Source organism: Thermobia domestica, chromosome 2 (genome assembly GCF_964235325.1).
Source record: "Thermobia domestica chromosome 2, izTheDome1.hap1.1, whole genome shotgun sequence".
Taxonomy (NCBI): Eukaryota; Metazoa; Arthropoda; class Insecta; order Zygentoma; family Lepismatidae; genus Thermobia; species Thermobia domestica.
This window is the reverse complement of record NC_137455.1, coordinates 387,177,717-387,204,866: the sequence shown is the minus strand read 5'-3', so window position 1 is coordinate 387,204,866 and position 27,150 is coordinate 387,177,717. Positions and strand designations below refer to the sequence as shown.

General features: G+C 36.5%; 1 protein-coding gene across 1 annotated transcript in view; it reads right to left on the bottom strand.

The window, feature by feature from the left end:
* Positions 1-10,090, bottom strand: part of ics (ras suppressor protein 1) — a 38,838-nt gene extending 28,748 nt beyond the window's left edge. The window contains exons 1-2 of the mRNA XM_081749502.1: positions 9,847-10,090; positions 2,421-2,471 (exon numbers count right to left, since the gene is read on the bottom strand). Coding sequence (XP_081605628.1) covers positions 2,421-2,471; positions 9,847-9,994 — 199 coding nt within the window. The 5' untranslated portion in view covers positions 9,995-10,090. The remainder of the gene's footprint in view (positions 1-2,420; positions 2,472-9,846) is intronic.
* Between the last annotated feature and the right edge of the window lie 17,060 nt (positions 10,091-27,150).

The window sequence follows — 27,150 nt, the reverse complement described above, 5'->3', positions numbered from 1 at the left end:
TCCTCGAAGCATTATTGTATGCTTTTAACACTCTAAATTGTTTACTCCAAGCAAAGAAATGTCTCAACCAAAGACTAGTAGAAACTCCATTGGCTAAAACTGAATAGATAGTCATAAATAGTGAAATTATTTAGGAATAAAATTAAACATACATTTATATTAGCTCTCTACTAATCTTACACCAACACTGGTTAATGCTCAACCTTCCCAAAACATAACGCGAAACTCTACATCTTAAAATCCAGGGTTCGCTGGTTTAAACCAACTTTTTTTTTTTTAACCAACTGGTTTAAACCAGAAAAAAAAAACGTAAAATGCTTTAAATCGTGTGAATTTCATGGTGGCGTTTCCACATATCAAACCATCTGCATTAGTTTTATCTTCTTTTTACCTTTTAATCGAAGAAGCCTTTGTTTAGTTCTCAGTCGAACCACAACCGTTCTTTCAAGTGTAAACTATGTAGCGGATCGGGTATCACTTTAAGCGAGACTTCTTGATATCCTCGGTATTGCATAACGATGTTAAACCTAAACATACGAAACGACACCGAATTATATATTTCTGCTTGCCTGAATACCCACTTGTTTTATACAGAAGCCAAGGTTGCTTAAATATATTGATAGAAATTGGCAAAATTTATCAACTGCCTACGTAGCTTCCAACATTAGCTTGGATTGGATTTTTAGTTTTAATTTAATTGATATCTACATACTAAATTTGTAATTTAATACCTCAGTTTTAGTGTACTGATTATGATACGTTGACAATAAAATTTTACATCCCAAGCAATAATGGGATTTTCCCGTTATTGATTTTCATTTAAAGTAATAACAGGATTTTTCCGATGGCTAAGGCGGGAGTTTCCCGATTCATACATATAATTCGGTATAATGGTTTCACTTGTGCAACTGTTTTATCTTTTTGTCCTTCTGAAATGATTCTTGACAAGTATATTACAAGTATCTAAACATCAGTACAACTTATTTTTATCAGGAGTGCTTCGTGAGTGAGTCGGCAGACTCATTGTATTTGTGGCCAATCAGTCTCGGTTTCGAGTTCAAATGGAGGAGAATTTCTCTCGAATGTAAGCCGAGAAGCGGTTTGGATTCCGCTTTAAGCTCATGTGACCCCTTCCAGTATAAGCCATGTGTTGCATAATAATAGCAAAGCGAAACAAATTTATTTCTGTCCATATCTAATATAAATACATATAGAGCAAATTATTTAAACAAAAAAAAAAGGGTTTAAACCAAAAAACCCAGGTTTTTTATCTTTTTCGAAAAAAAAAAAACGGATTTTGCCAACCCTGCTGCAATCTTTGAAAATTTTGAGATTAGGTAGATGATGTCCAGGACGGTAGTACAAGTAGGTAGCAGAGGAAGAGATACACTATGGGAGCATTGTATTCATTGCGAAGTGTCCGTGAAAACACTTTTGGGTAGTCAGGCGAAAGAATATACAGTTGAGCACCGCTGCTACATCTTTTTAAGGAAACTCCCTTGGACAGTTTTATACGTTCCTATGCTTTTGATCGACCATATATAGTAGCTCTTTAAAAGTTTTCATGACAATTTCCCTGAAAATAAGATCTAGCTAGTAATCGTGACTACGTCATCACAACACAACAAAAAATATTGAGGCAGAATTACTTCAAGTTCTATAATTATATACAACTGAATTTTCGTAATTTTCAACCAACACTTCAGTGTCAACAGCTCCTTCAATTTTCCTTTCTAATCTTTTCCTCACATTCTAGCCCCAGTACTGTCCAAATGGCAGCCCGCCAAACCATTTTTTGCGGCCCACAAACCTCTCACGATTTACAATTGTTATTACTGATACTATTTTCATTTATATTTATTCATTCTTTTAAATGTTTCCACTCTTCTTTCGAAACAAGGCATCCACTTAGCGATTCTGTACAACAAAAAGGCGCGGGAATCCACGGCAAGACCTTTCCCTAAAACTTGGAGATTGGTCGGAAAAGAGTATCAGTGTTTGATAGCACTTATTTGTATGAAAGTGCATTTTCCACCATGAAAATTGTGAAGAATCGCTTCAGAAGTTGTCTTGGAGATTCTTGTCTTTTACATCTCCTGTGGCTCACAACGACAGAAATGAATGTAGATATCCCAACCCTTGTAAACGCTGCTAGTCACCCTCATTTTTCACATTGAATTAAATAGGTATATAATATTTCAATTACATTTTTTATATTTTTCTCTTCTAACGTATTATTATTATTATTAGCTGCGGTCATCCACTTTACTAGTAAAGACGGTTATGGCCCTCAGGCTCATTATAAGTGTACACCACTGATCTAGCCCTACAGCACTATTATTAAACTGACATAATATCAAGTGGTTTGGGAGAAAACTGAGATATTTGTAGAATAATTTTGTATAAAAAGATGTACTTACTGTGAATCTTGTTATGGCTTAAGGTTAGTCTTGTGATATTCAGCATATTAACTGTAAGAGAAAGAAAATTTATCTTAATATCCTTCACTTTCAAAATATTGATAATCACAATGAAGGGGGGAAGGAGTTTGAAGGGAAATTTGACCCACAAATCAAAATCCAATATGCGTTATTACTTTATAAAACAGTAATAAATATTTCGATGGCTAGGCTATCATCTTATTCATACTGATATAGAAATTAGTGAAAAAATTACAGTAGTATTGAAAGGAAATCCTCAGCAGTTCTATTCAAGCATACTGTTTTAAACTAACAATCCGGAAAGTTTCCCAATACACATTTTACATAAAAGTTTATCCACGCATCGGATTTTTTATCAATATAATGAACATTTGAAGGGTAAGGGGAAAAAACAAGGAATGTCCATGTATGTGCTTTTTCGGATGCTTTGTCCTATCTGTTGGTTACTCTTGGTACTATTTGACTGTATATGCCATGCATACGTAGATGTAAAAATGTCCATGTAAAAAGGGGCAAAATATGTAACTAACCCTATTGTTCTTACGCTGTTTTCAATATTAAATCGCAGTTTTCTCGAAAATGCAGTTTTGTGACATTCCTTCTTTTTTTCCCTTACCCTTCATTTGTACTCAGCTTTCTGTATAACTTCTTTTTAAGTGTATATAGTGGTTAGCTCAAGGCATCAACAGCCAATTATTTTTTCAATAACCAGGGAAGAAAAATGGTCATGAGATAGATATTTTGGAGAATGGAGAAAACAATATAACATCGGAAGTCTGTTCATATGTGGAATTCCTTCCATTTACGGCCCAGTCCATCATTCGGATCGAACAAGGCAGTTAAAACATACGAATTCAGTGTGTTGAAATATTACTAACAAGTTTTTCAAGAACTATTTTAGCAATAATTTATTTCATTCTTGAATATACGACATAAGATGTGTACGTGATGGTCCACAAATAATCTCAAAGAGAAAAACCATAACCAGCATCCAGGAACATACTCGGAATACGAAAGATGGTGATGCGGCAGTGTCAAGGAAGTCCATCTTATACATGAAACAACTTTTTCTATTGAAAGAAATACTTAAGCCGTTCCATAATAGAACAAAACAAATCCTTCATATACAAAGAGTGAAAAAAGCACAACTAGACCAAGAATCGAACTAGGGTCTTTGATTTACCATGCGGATGTGTTAACCACTACGTTACCCAGTCCTTTCATGAACAGCCATACATACTATATCTCTTGAAGTCAGTGGTTAACGCTAGTGTTGCCAACACTTGACGAGAAAAAGAAGCTAAAATCAAACATTTTACAAACAGCCAGAAATGGCTAGAAAAAAACAAGCTTCCGCGTTGAGACAAACCAAATAAATTCGTTTCATTTAATAGAATAAAATTAAAGCAACTCCCCCCTCCCCAACAGAAATAAATGTCATCATCATAGTCTTCTTTTTCAGGTTAAGGCGAGGTTCTTTTCTCTCGGTTGCTGGTACCGAGCTGATTTTGTTTCAACTACTTGCAAAAGTGTGGCTGAAATTTCTACTGGAAAATAACCCTTTTCCACACGGCACAACCCAAATCTCAATCTTAAAATTAAAGAAAGCATTTATTTTCAACCTATTCCTGATCCTGTTTTGACTATATTCAACTAATTGAACACATGCTTCACTTGCGCGTTCGAATGTGGAAGCACGAGTATGATAATATTAATAACAACAACAATAAAGCTAACGAAACTAATCTTGAAAGTGGCCCTCGGCATCTGTGTACTGATTTACTTCTTTCAAAAATTCTTTAGTTGAAGACTTATTTACCCATTTCATGCAATTTGTGTTCGTCACTGATTTTCAACTTTATCGATATTAGGCCTATCTTTAAATCCCACAGCTAAGTCAGTAAAAGACTGGTTTAAAATCCTCATTGACATTCTGAAGGATGAGTATATTATCAGGAAGTCTATTCTGAATTTCTTTAAAAGAGTTTTATTAAAACTTACACGTCTTTTCTGAAGACTTTTCTCAATCTCTGCTGGTAGCTTATAGGTTTGGAGCTCATTCTCTACTTTATAACCAAGATATGGAAAAGGGTCAATATAACCATCATCAATGCTATCTTTTAGGAGGTGAGTTCTAGTAGTGAAGTTCAGAGTGCTACCACTTACAGAACGAATGACACACAGAATATATATATATATATATATATATATATATATATATATATATATATATATATATATATATATATATAAAAATGGCTAAACTCAGAAAAATGACTAGAAATGGCTAAAATGCTAAAAGCATATCGCTAGAAAAGCCACTAGTGGCTTTTTAGAAAATTTGTGCCTAGCCAGGTTCTCCAAATGACCACATGTAGCCACAAAGTGGCTAAATTGGCAACCCTTGTTATCGCACTGCCAGGGCAAGCCGCAATCTTGTTTGAATTCCCAGTCCAGTTCGTCCATTTTTTAACTCATCTAAAATAAATTACTTCAATAACGCATATAAGTGTCTTTGAATGTGCTAGTATATAGTCACGCAGAACCCACAACGGGAAGAGGGGAAATGATATGAAATTTCTACTTTAACATCTCACGCTAAAGGAGACGGATGATTTATTGAAGCGAATAAATAATTTATGAAATGAGACGATGTTGTCCATTACAAACCCATTTGGCCTGGGACAGAACCACAGACTCTTACCAAAGAGGTGAGCGCTCTACCACAGAGAGATCCCGTACCTCAAGAACCCAACATGGAAGTTTGTGGGTAAAACTGAAATATTTCAGAAGACAGATGTGCGTAGAAACTTAATTTTTACAAACAGCTTGCAATACAACCCATAGCGGAGATATTACAAAATACTACAAAGTGCCCTGGGAATTAGTATGTAAACCGTCAGAATCAAATAACTATATTCTGTAAGCTTAGGAAAGGTACTACAAGTAATATGGCATCACTCACGTGGCTCCACGTTCTTCGGCTCGACCACTTTCACAGTCATGAAACCACATGAGATTTTATTTACCAAAGAGCTCGCAATATACAAAGAAAATGAAAAGATTTTCGGTAACGTATATCAAAACAGTTTTATTCAATTTGGTAATGTTATTCCGAAATTATTGGTTAAAATATAGTGGTAGGAAAGCACTCTCCAATTATACCACATCAAAAATAAAGCTGGGAGCAGAATGTTTTTAACGTATTAGGAATGAATGAATAATTATGATGTATGGGAAGTCAGCAGCGAGGCTATATTTGTTCACGTCTGCCAATTGTCTAGAAGAGGTTTTACTAAATGGGGCTTATCTTCATCGGCCTCATTTCAATCTGCATGGCGGTGAGAGCACATCCGTTGCAGGAAGTTTTAAAGCATTAGGAATCTATGCATTCCGACCTATTTATTATATGTACAGTAATGGCCCTCCCGATGCAGATATAATCGAACACCTGGTTGGTGTTTGATGATTGGTTTTCGATTCTTGTCTTAACACAAAAAAGGTTAAAGTACGCATTAGTGCCTATCAAACCATTTGAACGTCAACATAATTCAGGAAGGCCAATATATATCAAATTCATTTGTGTACCACCAAACTCATCACATCTAACAGCCACTAAATGTATCTTTTTTCGCTCTATGAGGTGTATAATAAGGGACTACGAACTCAAAACTGGTAAGTCTCGTGAACCTAAAAGTGATTTCCTTAAGTTGTTAAAAGAAGTAATGACAATCTGAAGACAGATGAAAATACATCGGTAGTAAATGAATTTTTAAAAGCTGGGATATACACCTCCAACTGAGATGAAATGATTAACAGACCACCAACTCTAGATCATCTTCCCAATCAATCCAAAAATACTGCTGATGGAGAAGATCTAGCATCAAGAATTAGTGATACAGTGTTAGAATTTCTGCACAATAAGCGTTATGGTGAGGTCAACAGTGCAAAGATGGGATGGCAAACGAAAGTGAATACCTTGGAAAAAGTGTAAGCACATGAGATTTTTGAACGAAAGTGTGAACAAACCTTCTACATCACGAACTTCTAAACTTGAATAGAACAGAAGACTAATTCGCACAGATATGATGAATTAGACTCTGACTTCTCTGGTTATAGTGAATTAAACGAGGATTTCGTAGATGAAGTGAAAGAAAGATGACGACGAGAAGAGAGAAGGGATAAAGGAAGCTAAACGTACGATTAAGAGGTAGGATACTTTGTCATGTGGATTATAAAGGAGAATTCTTCCCTGGATCCAGTTCATTTCAAATCATACAAATGATTGTCAAATGTGTACAATGACCACTTTGGATTTGTATGAAAAATACATATGTTAACGATGTGCATGGCCATAGTACCGCAAGAAAATCTTTTTGCCTCGCGTGATTTGCAATAGTGCGACATGCCCTTGAAATATCACTAGATGGAGATACTTTTGCAACAAAGTGAGGAAATTTCAAGGTGTTATAAAGAAAGAACAAAAGGTTTTATTGTATACTAGGCTTTTAAAGGTTTCAAACCATGCCAAATATAAACATAAGAGAAACACTGTTGTTTAAAAAAATGTCAAACCTGGAGAAAATCTTTACATTGACTCTAACAGTGACTTCAATCGGTTCTTATAGGTTCAGTCACTCCCTGGAAATGTTTGTTCCTCAGTCACTTGTTAGAACTATTTGTGCCTTTGGTGCGACATCCTTGGTTGTAAGATAGATTGGTGGTAGTACATATTTTTCCACTAGGAGTCTGTCTATAGTCATGTGGTAGTTTGCTACTGTCACTTGTTCTATTCTATCTACTTGTAGTCGGTGTGTGTCAACTGTTAGGTTTGTGCGATTGTACAATACGTGGAAGCGCGTAGTTCAAGTTTTCTTTCATGGCTAATGAACAGTTAGCAAATGCGACTAAAAAACCGTTTAATGAATTTCATACAAATAATTTGAACTTGTCTTTTTTGAATAAATTTGTGTTAGATCCGGATATTGTTCTCGCTTTGCAGCGTTGTATGGTTTGAGTTAGATGGTTGTGATCGACGGCTCAAGCTATTTTCGACGTATAGTACAAGTGAGCGTTTATTGTTTTTTCTTGTTCGTAATAACAGGAACTGTGCTCGCTTTAATAAAATGATGTCTGCGGAAAGGAACATTTTTCAGTAATGTGAACTTGAGTATTGGGCAACTGTTCTTATTGTTTTATTTTCTTGCGTGTGGAATCAGTAATTGACTTTTTTTATTCATGAGTATTCTGGTACAACGAAACCGTTAAGTACTAAAACTGTCTCCGATTGGCTAACATTTTGTCGGGAGGTCTGCTTAGAAACTCTAGTTAAAGAATCAGGTGGTAATAGGTGAGGCTGGTTTGCATGTAGAAGTCGACGAGCATGCTGGATCTCTGTATCATTAGCGGTGAGTGTTTTTTTATTTGTTAATTGATATTATTTTTATTCTTGATTTGTTTTGCATTTTTTAAAAATTACGAAATGTGTTTTTATAGTGTTTATTTTATCCAGCTATATTTTAAGGGGGTTTTGGGGGACGGTAGCCTCCCCCCCCCCATCTACTTCCCATTAGAAGCTGTCCACATGTTACTTTTTTTTTTCTTTTTGAAATTTTTAGCTGAAATAAATATCGTAGCTTAAGGTTATGGATAGTTTGGATTAGGTTAGTTTAAAAACTGGTTTTCACTTCATTTAAAGTATGTTAGTTTTATTCGTGGCTGTTTTTGATCAACATTTTGGAGAACTTGTGAATTACGGTTGTTTAAGAATCGATTTATCTGAACCGGTTTCCAGATTCTCCGGAGTAGTCTAGGAGTGAGTTCTGGGGGAGAGTAACAGGTTGTCTGTTCTGCGGAACTGATTCCTAAACTGCTCCGGGAACCGGGTCAGATGAATCGGTTGCAGTCACTGTCCAAGTCAAAGTAAAGACTTGCCAAAAACAGAAGAGGTCCGAGCTGTAGGGAGAAGGGCACGTCCGTAGAAAGAAAGCGCGTCAGCAATGGTGGGCATATATATATCTTAATGGAGTAACATTTTATACCACATAAAATATATGCCTTGTGTGTGGTACAGCTTTGCGACATTACTATGATCACTTTGTACAGTTAGAAACAATATCAAGTATAGGTTGGAGGGTATACGAAATGATAGGTCCAACCTATACTTGTTTCTGACTTACACTGCCTCCACATAGCACTGCACTTTATCATGTCTTTCTTATGGAGTACTACGCGGTAAAGAGCACACTTTACTTTTCGTATTTCTACCTTATTACAGGTACGAGGTAAGGTTCCGATATATTTTGTTTACTTTTACAATCCTATTGTAAAATCCAACAGTATATTTTCTTCCGTGCATTTTACAAATTTACTATCCCATAAAATGAAATAGCACCCAAAATTTTGTCCTATTTCACCACATTTCGTTCAGGGTTAATCTTCCGCAGATCGTGCCTCCGGATTAGATCCACATGAACCTGCTCTCGACATTTTATTACTATTTATTTGTTATTTTAATCAGCACTATAAACAACATTCTACTGCAGTATTATGTAAATAAACGTTTAGAGGAAGTAATCATGTGTGTTTAATCCCGGGTGGCCATCTGCGGTAGATTACCCATACTTTTTAATGTTTACTATTTCGTTTTATTCTCAAACGAATTTGAAAACTACTGAAAATTTACTATTACTACTACAATTGAAGTCTAAAAGAAATTATTCTATCGAGATCACAAGTTAAACTTAAATTCGAAGCCGTTACAGATTTCGGGATCATCTCCACTGCAAAAATAAAAGTGCGAAAAACTAGGTGCAGAATAATCAATTGTGGGAGAACATTACAATGTTCACTTCAGTTAGTATCCTTACGTAGCTACAAGAATTAATTTCAACAAAATGGGTCCAAACGTCCCTAAACCCTAAGCTAACCCCACCCTACTCTATCCTATTTTACTATACCCTTTTAAATCGGTTCTACTTATCGATGCGCAGCTGGAGCATGTACTGTAAAATTTACCTTCAACAGACCTCGACCTAATGTCAAGTTGTAAACTGAAAAAAAAAAAAAAAAAAAACTAATGCTCCATCGATAAGATGTATTTCGTAATGCTTTCTGGGCGGGAAGCTCGTATTTTATTATTCTTATTCTTATTATGATTATTATTAACTACTTTAAAGATGTTACAATCCCTTCTGACGTTGCATTATTCAACTTGCCATATATTGAACGCACGAAACTACTTTCAAACATACTGCTTAAAAATCAACCAAGAAAAAACATCAATTGGAGAAACGCCCACTTATGTACTGATATGGTCACAGCACAAAACCAGTTTCATAAAGTTTTCCAAATTAGGGCATAGCTCAAGTTTCTCTCAAAATGAAACGATTTGCAAGATACTTACATAATCCTGGCATCTCTTCAAACGAAGCAATGCCTTTGTCCGCTAAATCCAGCTCTGGATTTTGCGTTTCTTTGGCTTCATCAATTACTTTCTTTGCCTTTGACATCTTTGTTTGTGTCGGTATACAGGAAACGGGTGCTTGCTCCATTGCGCGCGCAGATTTTTACAGACGTGAAAAACAATATTGCCGGTCCACAATCTTCCAGCCCCAACTTACACACCGCGTAGTTCCAAGTTAACTGAGCGCAGAACTGAGATTTCTCCGCTAGGTGTCTCCTCATATGAACGTGGGCTACGATTTAGGTCATTGTTTACATAAAAAGAAGCACCTGTTCCAAACATTGCAAAAAATACTCCACCAAGTGCTTCCTCGAAGTTTATATTTACTTTGTAAGATACTGGAAAGAGTATATTATAAAATACACGCTCACCATGAATCATGTTATAGCTATATCATTGACGATAACACCAATACATATAATTCTCTGTCTTCCCCATCTTTTTCTTCATCTCAACATTCAAGGTTTCTAGGTAGTATCAGCATTTAATTTTCCTTTTCAGTTTGGCATTCTTGCTTGCTTTTCTTCTCTCCTAGAGTGATCACTTGAACATAAGGGCATCATTTGAGAAGAGCAACAGGGGCAATTATCCTTTTCCAGAAGTTTGAGAATCACATATATTTTAATCAATTTAATGCTAATAAAGAGCTTGAAACCTTTGTGTCTGTTGCGAACTTTGCTCTCTTCAACCAAAATCTGAACTGATGTTGCTGCTTGAATACCAGTTATTAATCTGTTTAGAGGCCTTGATATTATAGTAAGTGTCTTTCAGAGGGTTTCGATCCCGTCATCCCGCTCTCAATTATCCCGAGATCATATTCTCCCATAAATACATTTCAGTTCAGTAATCATTCATCATACAATAAATTTATACAAATAGTATTAAATAAATCCATGTACAGGAGTGGTTAACGCACATGCTTTCTATCCGCAGAGCCCTGAATTCATTCCAGGTAAAAATATTCGCCACAGATACAAACCTGACAAAGTAACATTCCGATTTGGTGAATTCAGTTGCTGGAAATGATTTCTAGCATTGGATTCAGCACCAAAAGAAACAGAAAAAGAGGGTATTTAGTGGCAAACCGTATACAGGGTGGGAAATAAATGTGGGCAAAGTGTGAATATAGAAAGTAGAAAATGTATAGAAATGTTATGTTAATTTTGAAACGAGTAGAAGGATTGAGGTCAAATGTTGGATATAAGGAATGCAAGTAGAGCTGTATTGAATAGGCGTACTGCGAATCATGGGGGACATCTGAAAAGCCGATATCTTGGAACTAGCGCAAGAAAGTATATTTTCCCGTATATTCTTGCGCTATTTCCAACATAGTGGCTTTTCAAATGTCCCCCATGATTCACATTACGCCTATTCAATGCAACTCTACTTGCATTCTTCATATCCAACATTTGATCTCAATCCCTCTACGTGTTTCAAAATTAACATAGCATTTCTATACATTTTCTATGTTCTATCTTCGCAATTTGCCCTCACTTATCTCCCACCCTATATACGGCCTGCCCCTACGGAATGCCAACATTGTGACAACAAAATAGAATATCGTTTTTCAATGCGTTGCCGAAACAAAGATGTACCTACGTTGAACCACTGTTTTGTTTTCGCTTGTTGGGATCGAAGGTTGACGGATTGTCGAATTTGCCGTTGGTATTTTGATAGTGGCTTTGCCAATGATGCCTACAAGTAGACAACAGTTGGCACACCGTTTGACAACGAAAATATTACTTGGACAATTGGTCAAACAAATCCCAGTCTGAATTGCTTCATTGCTGTCAAATAAAGAACTTATAACCGTCACCAGGTTATATAAGTATTTTTGTGGACGCTGTGTATATTTTGGGAAGACTGAAATCATTCTTCAATTTATACTTTATTTTTCCAACGCAAATAACATTTTTCTTCGGTGGGAGCTGCCAGTAAGTAATTTCTTTCCCACGCATTAAAACAAGAGTCTTTCACCGTTCACTCAGATATATATATCTGAAACGTTTTTTCACCGTGAGAGAATTTTAGTGAGTAACAAAGACCACATTCATTATCTGAACTACATGTATGAAAATAGTGTTTCTATTACTTGGATCCTCAGTGTTTCTTCCTTACTCATTAATATGCAAATACTACGTTCTATAGTTATTTGGGACTGAATTAAGTGCTTTCTTTCAGACCAGACCAGATGTGGGAACGACTTTCCGGCGCCAACCATACCGCTCAGCCACTTTTTATCTCCATGTCCCATGAAAGTCATCGTGTTTTCCTGCATCGTGACCAGTGAACTGTGAATTAACGCAAATTCTTTTAACATTTAATTTGCATATCCATACAGATGGCTTAATCTAATTACATTTTAAAATGAATTGCCAACATTGAGCAGTTGGTCAACCCGGCTCATAACCAGAACACTTGAACTCTAGAAATTTTCTCCACGCGTCGATTTAGCAAATACATTCGTGAAATTCGCCATACAATTAAGTAAAGGAGCACACGTTTAGTGACCGCTCAAGGGTTGATATAGCGGCCAGCCCCCGTTTAGTGAAGTTCCGGGTCCGCTGACCCTGTGCGTATAAGTGGTAAACGGGTCCTCCAATGTCCTAATTTACATAGTACCACTGTCTGCGTTCATCCTGCTGGATACGGATTTTTCCCGCAGCAGCCAGGAACTTACGTCGTGGGATTACTTTAGTGTTATCCCACAGTGTTAACCCCCACGTGCATTTGTGAGTGGTGTGAGTAAAGTGTTTGTGGAGAACCCCGAAATACGATAATCTTTCATTCATCCATATACGTGATACAAAGGGCTATTACCCCGCGAAATGTGAACTCTAATTTTGTTTGTGGAAATAGTCAAGTGTCTATACCCATATTAGTGTTTAGTGTTGTGACTGTTTTTCTCCTAATATTTTTTTTAACACATAATGCGTTTAATAAATAAGCATGGCATTGTTCTATTTAATGTGTTTTCGCTGCATGTGTGAATGATATTTTTGTGTGTCGTGGTCTGAGCAATCATCTGGATGTCCGTGAGGATTTCGAGACGAGACATCCGAACCTCTCGGTGCTTGATGCTCATCTCATTGTTGAGGCGTGAGGGTGATCCGGCAAAAGTTCTATAATTCCTTTTTGGAAATGTTCTTTGACGTCTTAGCAAGGAAGTTCAGGTCTCCTGAAAGTACTCGTTGGTGGAACAGCAGGGAGACAGGTCCGGAACGCAGTTATAAACTCAATTCTCGAACAGTAGCTAACACCTGTTCCATTTAGCCACTTATCATAGTTGTGATATGAAAACTTGACACAAACAAGTTCTTTATCACTGAAAGTGGAAACAAGTTTCTTTTTTAAAAAAATGTGAACAGATGTAGAAGGAAAATCATGATATTAAGTTAAAAAGAGCTAGTTGTTCTGGATTTGCAAACTGACATACTGAGATTGAAACTTGATATTGAATTATGTAAAAAGGATTACCATATTTCCTCTGCAGCTGTGTTTAACTTTCACTAACAAAAATGAAATGAAATATTTCAGTTTTACGTCCCACGCTTATGCTGGCTAGGCTAAAGGAGATTGTGATGATGAGAAGTGAATGAAATGGTGGAATGAAGAAACTCGGAGGAAACGGGAAAACCCCGAGGAAACCCACGGATACGGTGTTTGTCCACCACAAAGTTCACTTGGCGGGAGCAGGGTTTGAACCCGGAATCCTATGGACCAGAGGTGAACTACTTTCACTAACATAATAGATTATTATTTAAAGAAAAAAACAGACACAACGAGGTTATATTTGAAGTTTTTAGGCCTTTCTGAGTGTGAGTGTCAGTGCATTTTTCCTCTCCTTCGTTGTTCATGATAGGATAGTGTTAGTACCGTAATTTAAATTTGGGGGGGCAAGTATATTTGGCCCCACAAAATTCGAAAATAGGACCCTTCTTTCCATCTTCCTACTACTATTTGGGGACGCCGGAACCTGTGGGTTCTCCCGCACGACAAGGTTTGCGGGGCCGTCAGTTACGCCCCTGTGCCCATTGTATAGATAACAAATTAATTAAGGGGTCAATGTTGACAAATCTCAAAGCCATACGAATAGACCTCTAAATATTATTTCTAGAGCCCCTAATAGTAAACATTTTTTTTATTATTGAAATGAGCCCACGACTTATTTTTGTTTTATTTACCTTTTATGTGCTGTCTTGTTTATGCAATGTATTGAACCTGTTTGATACTTCATTTATAACTTCATGTTCGTATTGCATACGTAATAAGAAAATTTTCTTAAAGTGGATCCTCCACAAACAGCGAGGAGTTTCTCTGGGGGACAGTTGCCATTTCTGCCCCCCACAAGTTACGGCCCTGAGTAGTATACTTAAAATCGTTGATTTTAAGATTTGTTCTTTCTGGAGAAAGGGGGCCGGCAAATGATGCCATTGCACAGGGCAGCAAATTGCCTAGGGCCGACTCTATCTATCTCACATTTGCATATACAGTAGACTCGATTATCCGGCTTCCGTACTACCCGGCATAGTTCCAGAGAACGAAATGAAAAAAGGAAATAAAAAGTGTAATAAAACTAGGAATATATTTTTCGAACGATCTACTCTAGTAGTAATGCCATCATAAAAAAGCGACTCTGTCAAGGAACAGTAGGGGAGACCGGGGCTGGTTGACGAACTGCATATAACTCCTTCATTAATTAACATAATGAGGTGTTGCTGCTGTCATAAAAGAGCGACCTATGGATGCAGCTGTCACCTTCATATGAAAATTGTAACTTACGGATTATGGCGTCTATTAGATAAAGAGTGTTTTTGTCAGTCTGAAGTATTTTTTTCAATTCTCCCTTACAACATCACAGAATCGTCACTACTTGGAGTACAGAGATAAGTAATATAGCATTTGTTAAATCTTAACTTTGTTTTTATGGATATTCAAACAATAAAACGTAAATGCCAAACAATTGCTGAGTAATTATGACTTTGTTGCACAACATGGGCTCGGGGTTAGTTGGCGTATAGCATTTGAGGTTGGTTCGCAAGTGCGCCAACCAACCCGTCTGGAATTTTATTTTATTTTACTTTTATTGTTACACTGTTTGTTTTATTGCAATGTTGTTTATAGTACTATCAATCTTTTACTTCTATGTTATAGAATAGCATGCACGTATGGGATTACTGTACTGTCAAAATTTAGAAACAGAGACAAGACTGGATGTCGGACTCTGAATTTTCTGAATAGGCCTAATTCTCAGAATCAAGAATATTTTGCATGTGCTCTTTTGTTACAAAAATATAGGCCTAGCCATTGCTTTTTCTTTCCTTGTGAAAAGTAGGAAATGAACTGCGTTTCTTGATAGTTCAGTTATTTTAATTACATTTTGAAATAATATGAAGAATTAACCTACACCAAATCCTATTAAAACTGATGTGGTTTGATAATCTTGTAGCTTTCAACGTCATGACAACCAAGCTAGAATGAAAGAAAGAAGTTTTCATATTTCATAATGCTGATTTTTTTTTTAATGTGAATAAAAGTAATTTCAAATTTCAAATAGCCTACTTCATTGCAATATACATAATAGAATTTACAAACATCACGTTTATTACTAATAAATCCAGATTTTGTTTGTGTTTTGCTACATTTAAAAAATACCAACTAGCCCCACAATATCAGCCAACCAGTCCCTTACTAGGGGTCGGTTAGCATACTCCATTTTAAAAGAAAGAAAAAATGATTTCTCGAAAACTATAAGCAACAAAACAAAAACAAAAATTGAATTTATTAGAGGAAACATTGGTCTGTCCGTACACATCCATTACATTGCAATACAATGCACTATCTGCTCATAAAAAAAATAAAGAATGAAAAGTTCGCCAACCAGCCCCGGCCTTCCCTACACTTTAATAGAACCCAATCCGCCTTATGCAGAGTCGTTTTGACATACGATTATAGCATTCTACTAAAGGTCAGACTACTGCACACTGGACGAAATGCACAATCTAGCTGTGCAAAAGTCTAGATGGTCATAAGTATTTTAGAAATATGATTTAATTATCATGGAAAAGTATTCCAGTCATGTGTTTTCTTATTCTATTCATTTAATGAAAAGTAAAGGATACTCTTCTTGTGTGAATCCACACGTTAGTCATCGGGACACTTCCAGAATCCGAAGTTATCCTTCTTACTTCAATCTTCATAACATTAATTCTTTTTAATATTTTAATATACACTACACTACACCATGACACCACATTCAGAACGCACTAACAAAAAAAGGGGGGTTAAAACGGGGACAGAGGAAACACACAAACAATTCCTGATTTCCATTCCTTCACATCACAGGGATTTTACGCTGTTCAACTGATCGGTAGCAGGTCGAAAGACCGACGGATTGGTTCATGAAAGAATAGAATAAGAAGTCGCATAACAAAAGCTTTCCCTTAATAGAGTTATGGCAGTGCTCAGGCTCAGTTCCTTCTTGTTTCAAGAGAGTTTATTATCCTAGTAATAGATTCCACAACTTCGTAGTCCGTTTCGAGGTGCCCATCTCATAATCACGATTCAAGTTCATCGCTGAGATAAGCTCTTTAAGTCCACAAGGAATATCACACATTATTGGCTCGTATTGCCCTTTCCCATTAACAGTCAATCCCAGTCAGTCATTGTAGGTAGAAACTATGTTCCGAAATATTCCGGAATTAGGAACAGACCTAGCCTGTGGCTAGGCGTTGATAGGGGTATAGCTTACGCTAGATGTGGTCCAATCCAATGACAGTCTGCCAATAGACTGAAATACTGATGTCGTCATTTCCTTTCCGTTACCATGGTGATCGCCATGTTTTTTTTCTATACAAACGCGTGAAACGAATAGTGTATTTAGTCTAGTAGAAACAAGGACAACCGATGTAAATTTATTTAAAATTATAAAATGTTTTAACGACTAAATAATGTTGGTGGGAAAAGGTACAGATTTAGAATATGGAAATGTGCTTAGAAAACTACGAATAAAATCAAGAAAATTCACAAAGACTTACATTTAAGAAACTTATTTGTAAAAGCGCCACATCTCTAAGTGATAAGGTAGGAATCAAATAATTAATGTAAACCTCATTATCATGTAATCCACCTTAAGAAGCATTTATACACAATAGAAACTCCCTAACGTGCAGATTGACAAATTGTTGGCACTAGGAAGATTGTAAAAATATACGACTTTTAAAGAGAAAAAAAAAACTTTTAGAACAATATTAATTCTATTGGGATATTTGCTTCTCTTATGTCCACTCTTGGTGATGGAAGTGAACAATATTAATGTCTAGAATATTACAAAAGAAAAAGGGGAATAAAGCAAGCCTTTGGAATTTTTCAGTACAGACCATCAGTGGATATAGGTCAATCGTTTCTTATTTTCCGTATCAACTTTTTTCTTAAACATTTGGAAACAGTACAATAAGAAAACATCCAATTATGAATGGTTCAGCATATATTCTAAACAACTGTTAATCATTAATCCTGTTCATGTATGCAATGTTATGATATTTATATTAATGAATCATAAATTTTCCAGAATAATTTGATTAATATCTGATTATGAATGAGTACATTTTTTCTTTGTCTTTTTCTATATCTCTGTTATTTTAGTTTCATTGATTGGAAATTAAAAAAAAGAAACACAAATATTTCATTCAGTCTAATGTTTGCAATTCCGAAATATTTCATCACTGTTTTCGCTTTGCATTTAGGTCCTTTAGGTACTTAGGCTACTTGTTGTTTAGAAAACAAAATGGCGAGAACCATGGGAACGAAAAGGATGTTACGTCACACTATTTCAGTCTATTCCATACTCCTGTGGTGAATACATAAGCTCGTAAGCGTCTATAATTCGGAAAAGTACCGATTCACATAGGCCTACCAAACATTAAAAACAAGCCAAGCTTTGGTTTTCGCGCGATAAATTCGATGCTTTGGGTACTTCATGTAAATTCGCTTTTTTTCCCTTGTAGGGTATTATTTCAGATTGTTTAATACAAAAGCGTTTTATTTCCAAAAGAACACTGCTTCATAGCGTATGCTATGCTATGGCATACTGAAATGCCACGAAAACTATACGCTAGTGTTCACGTCATGTAACATATGCACATCTAGCTTTAGTCAATGAAGGGATCTATTTGTTCACAAAGCGGAAACACCTGACTTAGCAAAATAATATTCTGTGCAGTATTGCAGATTATCACAAATTAAATTACCAAGCCATCTACCATCAAGAAAAAATCTACCAACAAAGCACGGACGTCGGTGGGTTGGGAATCATGTTCCTCTTTAGATTAATGACAAATAATGGCCATTTCCCTCCCAGTAAGCAGGGGTGTGGGGCCACCAGAAATAGTGGTCAGATTTTTTTCAAGTATTTCAGACTGCCCTATCTCTTTAATTACTGAAAATCGTATTTTCTTTAAAATGATTCTCTGCCCTGCTTCAGGTACTTATACCTAACAATGGCCATACATCAAAGGATATGCAGTTGAATTTCTTGTTAGGGTTCCTTCGTATAGGGCCTAAATGGAAAAAGTACTGTCGGTATTCATTTTTTAAAAAAAAATATACAAAATGGTTTATAAAAAGGGTACTTTTTGAAAGATTAATCAAACTAAAGGGAAGAACTAGCTCGAATTTCTAGGTTCCAATTTCTGCACCAAAATCACGGGATTTACACTGAATCACTTATGATTGAGGCTTTAAGGATAACCACGGATCTAGAGAATGAAACAAACCAGTTGCGTGGACCAAAGCTCCTTCCTTCAGCACAGCGGAATCAATATCCCGTTTCAAAGCTAAGTTTTGCGCATATCTCTCAGTTCAGGGTAACAGCAACAATTATTTTTTCAATAAGAAGTTTCACAATGTTTCGAAATTCCGAAACGTCTTGAAACTGTGTTTCGATTCCAGAATTGAAATTTCCGTTCCGAAAAATTCCGGAATTAGGATCAGCCCTAAGTAGGCCTAACATTGACTCCACATTTTACTGCAACTTAGGCTTCATTAGCAGAATTATCTACGTTCATGATCAAGTACGTCCACAAGCAAAAGGACTACTCCAAAGAATAATTATTTTGGATTGAAATTACACCTCACTGGCGTATTATCAACTACACAAATTACATTAGCCATCAGTCTCAAAGACCCGACATCACCACAGTATAGCAGAAAATCTGATCGCCAAATTTCGTTGTTCTTTTGTTATTAGTTAAGAGTATAATTTTAAGAGTTCTTTAGTTAAGAGTGATCGGGACTGACTTTACCCCAATCCAGAAGATTTTAGTAATTATTTCGTGAACTCTGTAGATGAAGTACACAATAATATTGACAAACCTGATGTATCAGCAGTCAATCTAATGGAACAAGCTGTAAATCCTACTATACAGGATAATTTTGTATTCAGAACTAAATCTCCCCAAGTAGTTCTCAACGTTGTAAATAACGTGAAGTGTTCAAACAGTGTTGATGTTTATGGATTGTCGAATAATCTAATTAAAAAAAAATATTGATTGTATTGTTCTGCCGCTTACCCATTGCATTAACCAATGTCTAACACAGAAAATCTTCCCCGAAGTTTTAAAATTATCACGAGTTGTGCCTGTATATAAAAAGGGACCCGAAAATTGTCCATCTAGTTATTGACCAATTTCTCTGGTACCAGTCTTCTCAAAAATTCTTGAAACTGTGATACTGTAGCGCCCCAGAGGGCCCAATCCCTGGCAGGCTACAGCTAAGCTTGATTGCCCAGTGCCGGAGCACTGAGATGATAAATATATGGTAAGGGTCGCCACCTGTGAGCATGCTATGACACAGGAGAAGAATAGCAACAGATGCTAACACTGTATAAGATTGCGCTAAATCAATGCGTTAATAAAAGAACGAGAAAAGAAAAAAAAACAAACTTTTAGTACAACGGTAAAACGAATCCAACATGTGCGAGACTGCCCCCTGTACACTCTACGAATGCACAGAACACAGCCCTTCCCTTGTGCTGTGATTTCCTTACCTATTTGAAGCTTATGAGAATGCCAAAGCTGAAATACAAGGCTGCAGAGTTAATTTCGCAAAACATAACACTTATGGTAGGGTGTTGCAACATTTTATTTGACTTAAAAACATTCACAGATTTAGAATAAGGGATCTCACCAATTATTACACCAAAATCATACTGAAGTTACCATTGTGACTGCTTTCTGAGATAACCCTGCAATGTTATACTTAGTGACTTGCTCAGTTACTTAACTGAATAAACTCACACCCATCATATTGCTATACTGTAATTGAAAATAATGATATGGGATTCAACAATCATATGAAACAAAATATTGGAACATGTACCTATATATATATAGTTTTATAAAATTGCATAAAGAGTAATATGACACTAACAGATAATAGGATAAATGGCTCGAGCAAACGTAGATTTACTTACCACGACTAGTCGGGTTTACACTAATTATGTAATACTCAGAAGTATAATATGATGCACTTACTAGTAACCACTAGTAACCCCAAAGAAACATCATGCTAGATAGGTTCTCGCTACATAGTATGTAAACATAAGACAAGTGACTCGTCCCAAATGAATAAGGACATGAATGTAAATAAAAAGGTGGACAAATTAGACAAGTGTAAATATTAGACATTATAAGTAAAACAGACAATGTATTACTGAACGCCAGTGCTGATCAGGATGTTAGGTACAAGTGAGCATCATGATTACACAGACGTAATGCTCTGACTAATAAAACCCATGTAACCGTCAAGTAGTGGCGTATTTGGACAGAACTTAAAAGGAAGCGACGGTAACGTGATCCATATAGGCTGACAACAGTAAAAGTCACACTAGCTTTAAGTGGAGAAACAAAAGGACAACATATCGAATCAACCTGTGCTAGACGGCCAGGTGTCTCCTAAATACTGAAAGCACACTTCTGCTTCCGACAGTGATACATTCAATATACAGCAGTTAACTAGACAATCATATAGGTAGTGGTGTTCCTATAGTTTACTTCAGCATTGATAAGTGCAAACAGACAATCGTCGAAATTACATTCTTAAGGCGGGCATCAGCAAATCCACATACGGGCGCTATGCAATTACGATTCCAATGAATCGGCAACAGAAAAGATAATTCTGTACAAAGCAGAATTATGGTCAGCCTGCTACGAAGGCGGGCACTCACAACACAGGGTACTTACCCTTCTGACAGGTGTAAACAAGCAGAGACTGCTATACCTTTCATAAATGCACTTGCACTATTAACGGAACACATTTCCAACTGGACACAAAAGAAATACACACTAACTGCTATTCAAAACGCATACGATGCACAGAAACTGAGACAGAATAACTGATCACTGTTGTGGAGAACTTCCCTTAAGCTATAACGTCTAGAAGATAGGACATGAAGAGAATTCTTCGTCTTGCACACAACCCGATCTGGGCAGGCGAGAGCTGGGGGGCACCGTCGCCAAAAGTAAACACACCGATCCTGATGCTGACAATCCATGACGTTCACTGGACAATATAACAGACAATAAAGATGCAGTATATATTATGAATGTCAACGGAGATTTGACTAATAAGTGGCGCTATTATAACATCGTACTGAGGACATATTAATTGAACGCTTCGTAAGAGACGCAAATAGGGTATTGATGGAACTTAAAAGTGTAGACATTAACTCTTATGGATAGACACTTCAAACTGTAAGCCTATGTACAAAGTTCCCTTCCAACTTCTTGGGAGAATGCTGAATTCTCGACTTCTTAAATCGTCACTCGGGAGAACTGGATCACATAAGTCACCAGGTTACGTACTATCAAATGGCTAAACAGCACAAGCAAAATTAGCAGGAACAAGTGATAAACCTGTATCCGTACTTGCCACTCGAATAAATCACAATGATGACAATGTTCTGGATTCCACTTCTGGAATGTCATATTTTCACTGGCAAATTTACCATAAACTCCTGATGCTTCCATACTACATAAAGGCACGGATATTTCTGAATGGGACTGATGAGGAAAGTACTTACTTCTGATACGCTTCACGGACATTGCGAATGAGTTGGGAGGCCCCGCTGCTAAAAATTTAGTTGGACATTAGATACATCATTTCTGACTGCAAGTAAAAATATAGTTCACTGAAAAACATGATGAGCAGTCCACTCTGAGAATGTTATTCACTAGATATTTGAATATGCAGAAGCAACCAAACAGAGCCAACTTAAAACATACATCTACACAAAGATGACTCACGTGGCAGCCTGGGCTAATAAGTACTTCCCAACTACATTCGGAATTTCATACTGTGCTAAATAGTGGCACACTTGCCAAAACCTGTGAAACAGTTCCTTGAGGCATAAAGTGAAGCACACACACTATTAAACTTAACGATGGCGGCTGTAAATTAGATTTGACATAGTTTATCAACGCGCACCAAATTAATCATGCCATGATGTCTTCATGTTCGACTTCAAGTACCCAGAATCCCTTGCGCGAACCCGCGAACATGATGCTTCGGCAGGGTTGCCAAATACAAGAGGATTACAAGAGGTAAGTAATAACTTGTACTAATAATACAATTGTAGAATCGTTTACAATGGGGCGTTACAACCTCGCCCTGGTTGAAGAAAAAAAAAACTTTGACCAAATAGTTTTTTTTATAAGTACGTATTCACCAACAATTCCTGGCGCTTCTCCAGAGAACAGTTGAACAACTTAACATTATCTAAATTATAAGTGCCAATCCATTCATTGTTTAAATTAACCAAACTTACTGCGTTATTTTCTACACCTATGACCAAAAATGGACCCAAATACTTCAAGAAAAACTTGCTAATGGTCTTATCCATCATAGAGCTATGCTTCTGATTTTTTACGAAAACAAGATCACCAATTTTAATTTCGACACCTTTAGTTTTCACTTTAGAATCATTTTTCTTGAGACTTTTCTTTGTATTTAACAATACTGACTGATGTCTAAACTTATAGTCTACTTCACCAAACTCTGAAGGCCAATCTAATTCTTTCTTGAAATTATCTAGAGCTGAGAAATTAAGAAAAAGCTCTGAAGGAGCGTAACCAGTAGTAAGAGATATAGAATTATTTAACAGTGACTGAATCTCTGATAATTTTTGACTCCATTGAGTATGGTCTTTGTTAATAAATACTCTTAACAAACGAGAAACTTCTGAATGATATCTTTCTACAGGATTAGATTTTGGATTATACGGGCTCAACAACAAATGTTGAATGCCATTTCTGCGACAGAAACGACGCCACAGGCAACAAACAAACTGTGCTCCCCTGTCCGTAATGAGTTCCTGGGGAATAGGATAATGGTAGAAATACCTTTTAGTAAAAATGGAAGTGATCTCTTTAGCATTAGCATTCCTTACTGGATACAACACAAGAAATTTACTATAGACATCTAAGACAGATAATATGTAAGAATAAGAGTTACTCTTTGGTAAACGCCCTATAAGATCTACACTTAATTTACAATGTGGGCGGTCAGCCTCCACATGGCAAATTTGATGTACCTTGGCCTGTGAACATGGTTTAGTTGTTGCACAAATTTCACAATCATTTATAAATTTAGCAATGTCACGTTTCATATTCGGCCAATAGAAAAGTTTTCTACAATGTAAATAACATTTCCTGGAACCAAAATGGGCTTCCTTATGAATTTCGTCTATTACTACATGAACTAAACTTTTAGGAATAATTAATTTCCAAACATTAGATTGCTTAACATACACTAAGTTTAAACGTTTACAATAATTTAAATTGCCTTCTTCCAGTTTAGTTAAACATTTACTAACAAAAGCATCATTCTGTTGTTCTTTAGACATTAGCTGTAAGAAAGAAGATTGAGTTAAATTTCTAAACACAACATTCACCATGTACATAGCACTACCAGACTCATCCTCCTCAGGGGGATTACGTGAAATAACATCAGCAATATAATTCTCACCAGAAGACAGGTGTTCAAATTGCAAGTTATAATCCTGAAGCTTTAGTAATAACCTAGTGGTTCTAGCATCTAGATTACGTATAGTTTTAAGATGCGTTATGGCCTTGTTGTCTGTATGGACAACCGTTTCTCTACCAAGAATATAATCTGCGAATCTCTCACACAGAAATACTACTGCTAATAATTCTGTCTGGAAAATAGACAATGACATTTCAGTGGGCTTAATACGTCTACTGGCATAAGAGATAACTCTAAATTCGTCACCTTCGTACTGACCAATATATCCTCCAATAGCTATAGCAGAGGAATCTGAGAAGATGTGAAAAGTTTGACTCATGTCAGGCAATGCTAAGGCAGGAGGAGAAATTAACTCTTGCTTTAATAGTTCAAAAGCTTTCAGCTGTCTTGGGCCGAACTGAAATTTCACTTCCTTGCGTAGAAGATGCACTAAATCTTCGGTTAATTCGGCGTAATTGTTAATGAATTTGCGACGCCAATTGGCTATGCCCAAAAATTGACGTAACTGCTTACGAGTTCTTGGCACAGGAAAATTTCTAATAGTTTCATTCAGCTTGGAGTTGACTTTAACTTCTCGGCCAGATATGATATGTCCTAGAAATAACAGTTCGGGAAACAGAAATCTACATTTACGAAAATTTAAAGAGAAATTTAACTTGTTCAGCGTATACAGAATAAATTCTAAATGCTTAAGATGCTGTTCTATAGAAGGTGAAAAACAAAGAAGGTCTTCTAAATAACAAGAGACAAAATGTTTTGTGGACAGGTCGAAGATACTGTTCATAACGAACTTAAACAGACTTGTAGCAGATTTCAGTCCCATCACTAGGTAACGAAAACAATATTGTCTTCCTTCAAATGAGAAAGCTGTCTTCTCATAAGATTCTTCTTCTAAGGGTAGACAATAATATCCATCTTTACAATCAAATGAAGAAAACACCATAGAACCTTTGAGACGAGCTAATATATCTTGTATGGGCTCCACTCGCACATTAGCAGATATTACCTTTCTATTCAGGTGCCTTAAATCCAATGTGGGTCTAATAGACTGCTTGTCTGCCTTATATACACAGTGCACCGGATTTAAATACGGTGACAATCTCTCTTCAATGACTCCCCATTCTAACCATTTTTGCAAGAGTTTTCTAAATGGTTCTCGCATTGAGTAGGCTATCGGGTATGGCTTGCACACCACTGGCTCATTATCTGTAAGTTCGATCTTCAGCGGCTTTATCTTTACTGGCCTAGGCCCCTCAGAGAATAATTCTCGGTACCGAATTAATAAATCTACTAATCTTGACTTAACATCCTCTGTTAAATCAGCTCTGGACAAAATAGTATCTTGAATTTCGCTCACGGGCACCAAATAATCATCTTCTTGGTTCACTTCTTGTATTAAAGGTTCTGGTTCCATTGAACTTATCCATAAGGAGTTCAGGTTCAATTTGGCTGGCTTGCCATCTAAGTCTTTGAAGGAAAGAATGCGGTTAGCAAAGTCCACAACACAGCTGTATTTACTCAAGAAAGGAGTTCCTAAGAGAACATCTGACTTCATACCTTCCACAATGAAGAAAGAAACTTCAAGAACATGACCAGAGAATTCTAGATATAAAGTCTTTTGGCCTTTAACTCGGTGTTTATTATCACCCACGAAGGCTTGCAGAGTTACATGCTTGGCTGGCACTAGCTTGGCGGTGGGTAACACTTCTACAATCCTTTTCCAATTATCATAACTCAAAAGGTTAGCTTCGCACCCACTATCAATTATACAGGATAGGGATAAACCTGCTATCTGGCCTGACAAATAAGGTGACTTTACGAAAGTACTATTTTCATTGACACTGTCAAGAGAATTTTCATTTAAAATAAAATAAACTTGAAGAGGAGACTGAGTGAACCACGTACCGTTAGTTCGGTTAGATAATATAGCTTCTGGTCGCTTACTACAATCTTGGCGGGCTCCAGGCGACCAATCAGGAGTCTGCCCTGTTAATTTAAAGTTGCATTACATTGAGCATAAGGCTCAGAGACAGTTTGTGAATTTACACCCATACTTTCATGATTATTCCTAAAATTAGGACAATGATTACAATTACAACAAGATAAAATAGGTTCAGCCTGTTCACAAGAGTTTCCTGATTGACTATTAGCATTTCTACTAGCATTTCTATTTCTAACATTTACTCTTCTTACGTTACGATTAGCCTGTCTGTTGTTAAAATTACCATTATTCTGTCTATTGTTAAAATTATTACTACTATTGTTATTATTACGGTTACCAAAACCAAACCTTCTTCGGTTATTACGCCTAAAATTGACATTATTGTTATTGCTATTACCAGGAGGATTATTGCCTAGGTAATCCTTTACGTTAGCATATCCCACTTGAGCCCATTTCTCTTTAGTAGTTACCTTATTGTCAGAACTGGAATTTACACTAGAGCTACCTTGTTCATTATTGTTTTCATTGATCATAGTAGTGGCGAGATTAACATCAAAATGCACATTGCGCTTCTTACTCTTACTAGGAGGATCGTTATCATTACCTGCTTTACGTTTAAAACTAAATGACTCTAAAGACACTAGAGGACTGTTTAATAGCTTAGTTTTATCAGGCACTTCTAGCCGCATTAGGCGCTCCGCGAGTTCAGAAACCGAAGTGATTTCTACTTGACTTAAAGTAAATTGATACTCTGGAGGTAGTGTATCAATTAAATAATCCACTAATTCTATTTGTGACATGTTATTCTTGAGCATTCTTAAACCTTTAGAGAGTTTCCACACAAACTCAGAAGCTTTTCCGTGAATGCTGGGGTTATACTTGGTGGACAGCAAATATCTCCACTGAGCCCTACAAACTTTTGGATTGAGATACTGCGACAAGAAGAGACGTTTAAAGTCATGATATGAATGAATTTGATCTGAGACCTGTGAGATCCAACAAGCAGCAGAATCTTTCATAGCTCTCATAGCAACTAACACTTGATATTCGGGATCAAGATTCAACAACTTGAAATTCTGTTCTAATTGTTGTAAGAAATCAAGTGGGGAAATCTCCAACACATTACCTGTAAACTCAGGGAAATGACTTAAGTCAGACAAACGTAATGATTTTAAACCGTGACCATTATTATTATTATTACCGTTAATGTTAGACAGTGAATAACCATTGGACAAGAAAGAGGGGACATCTGGCTCCAAGGT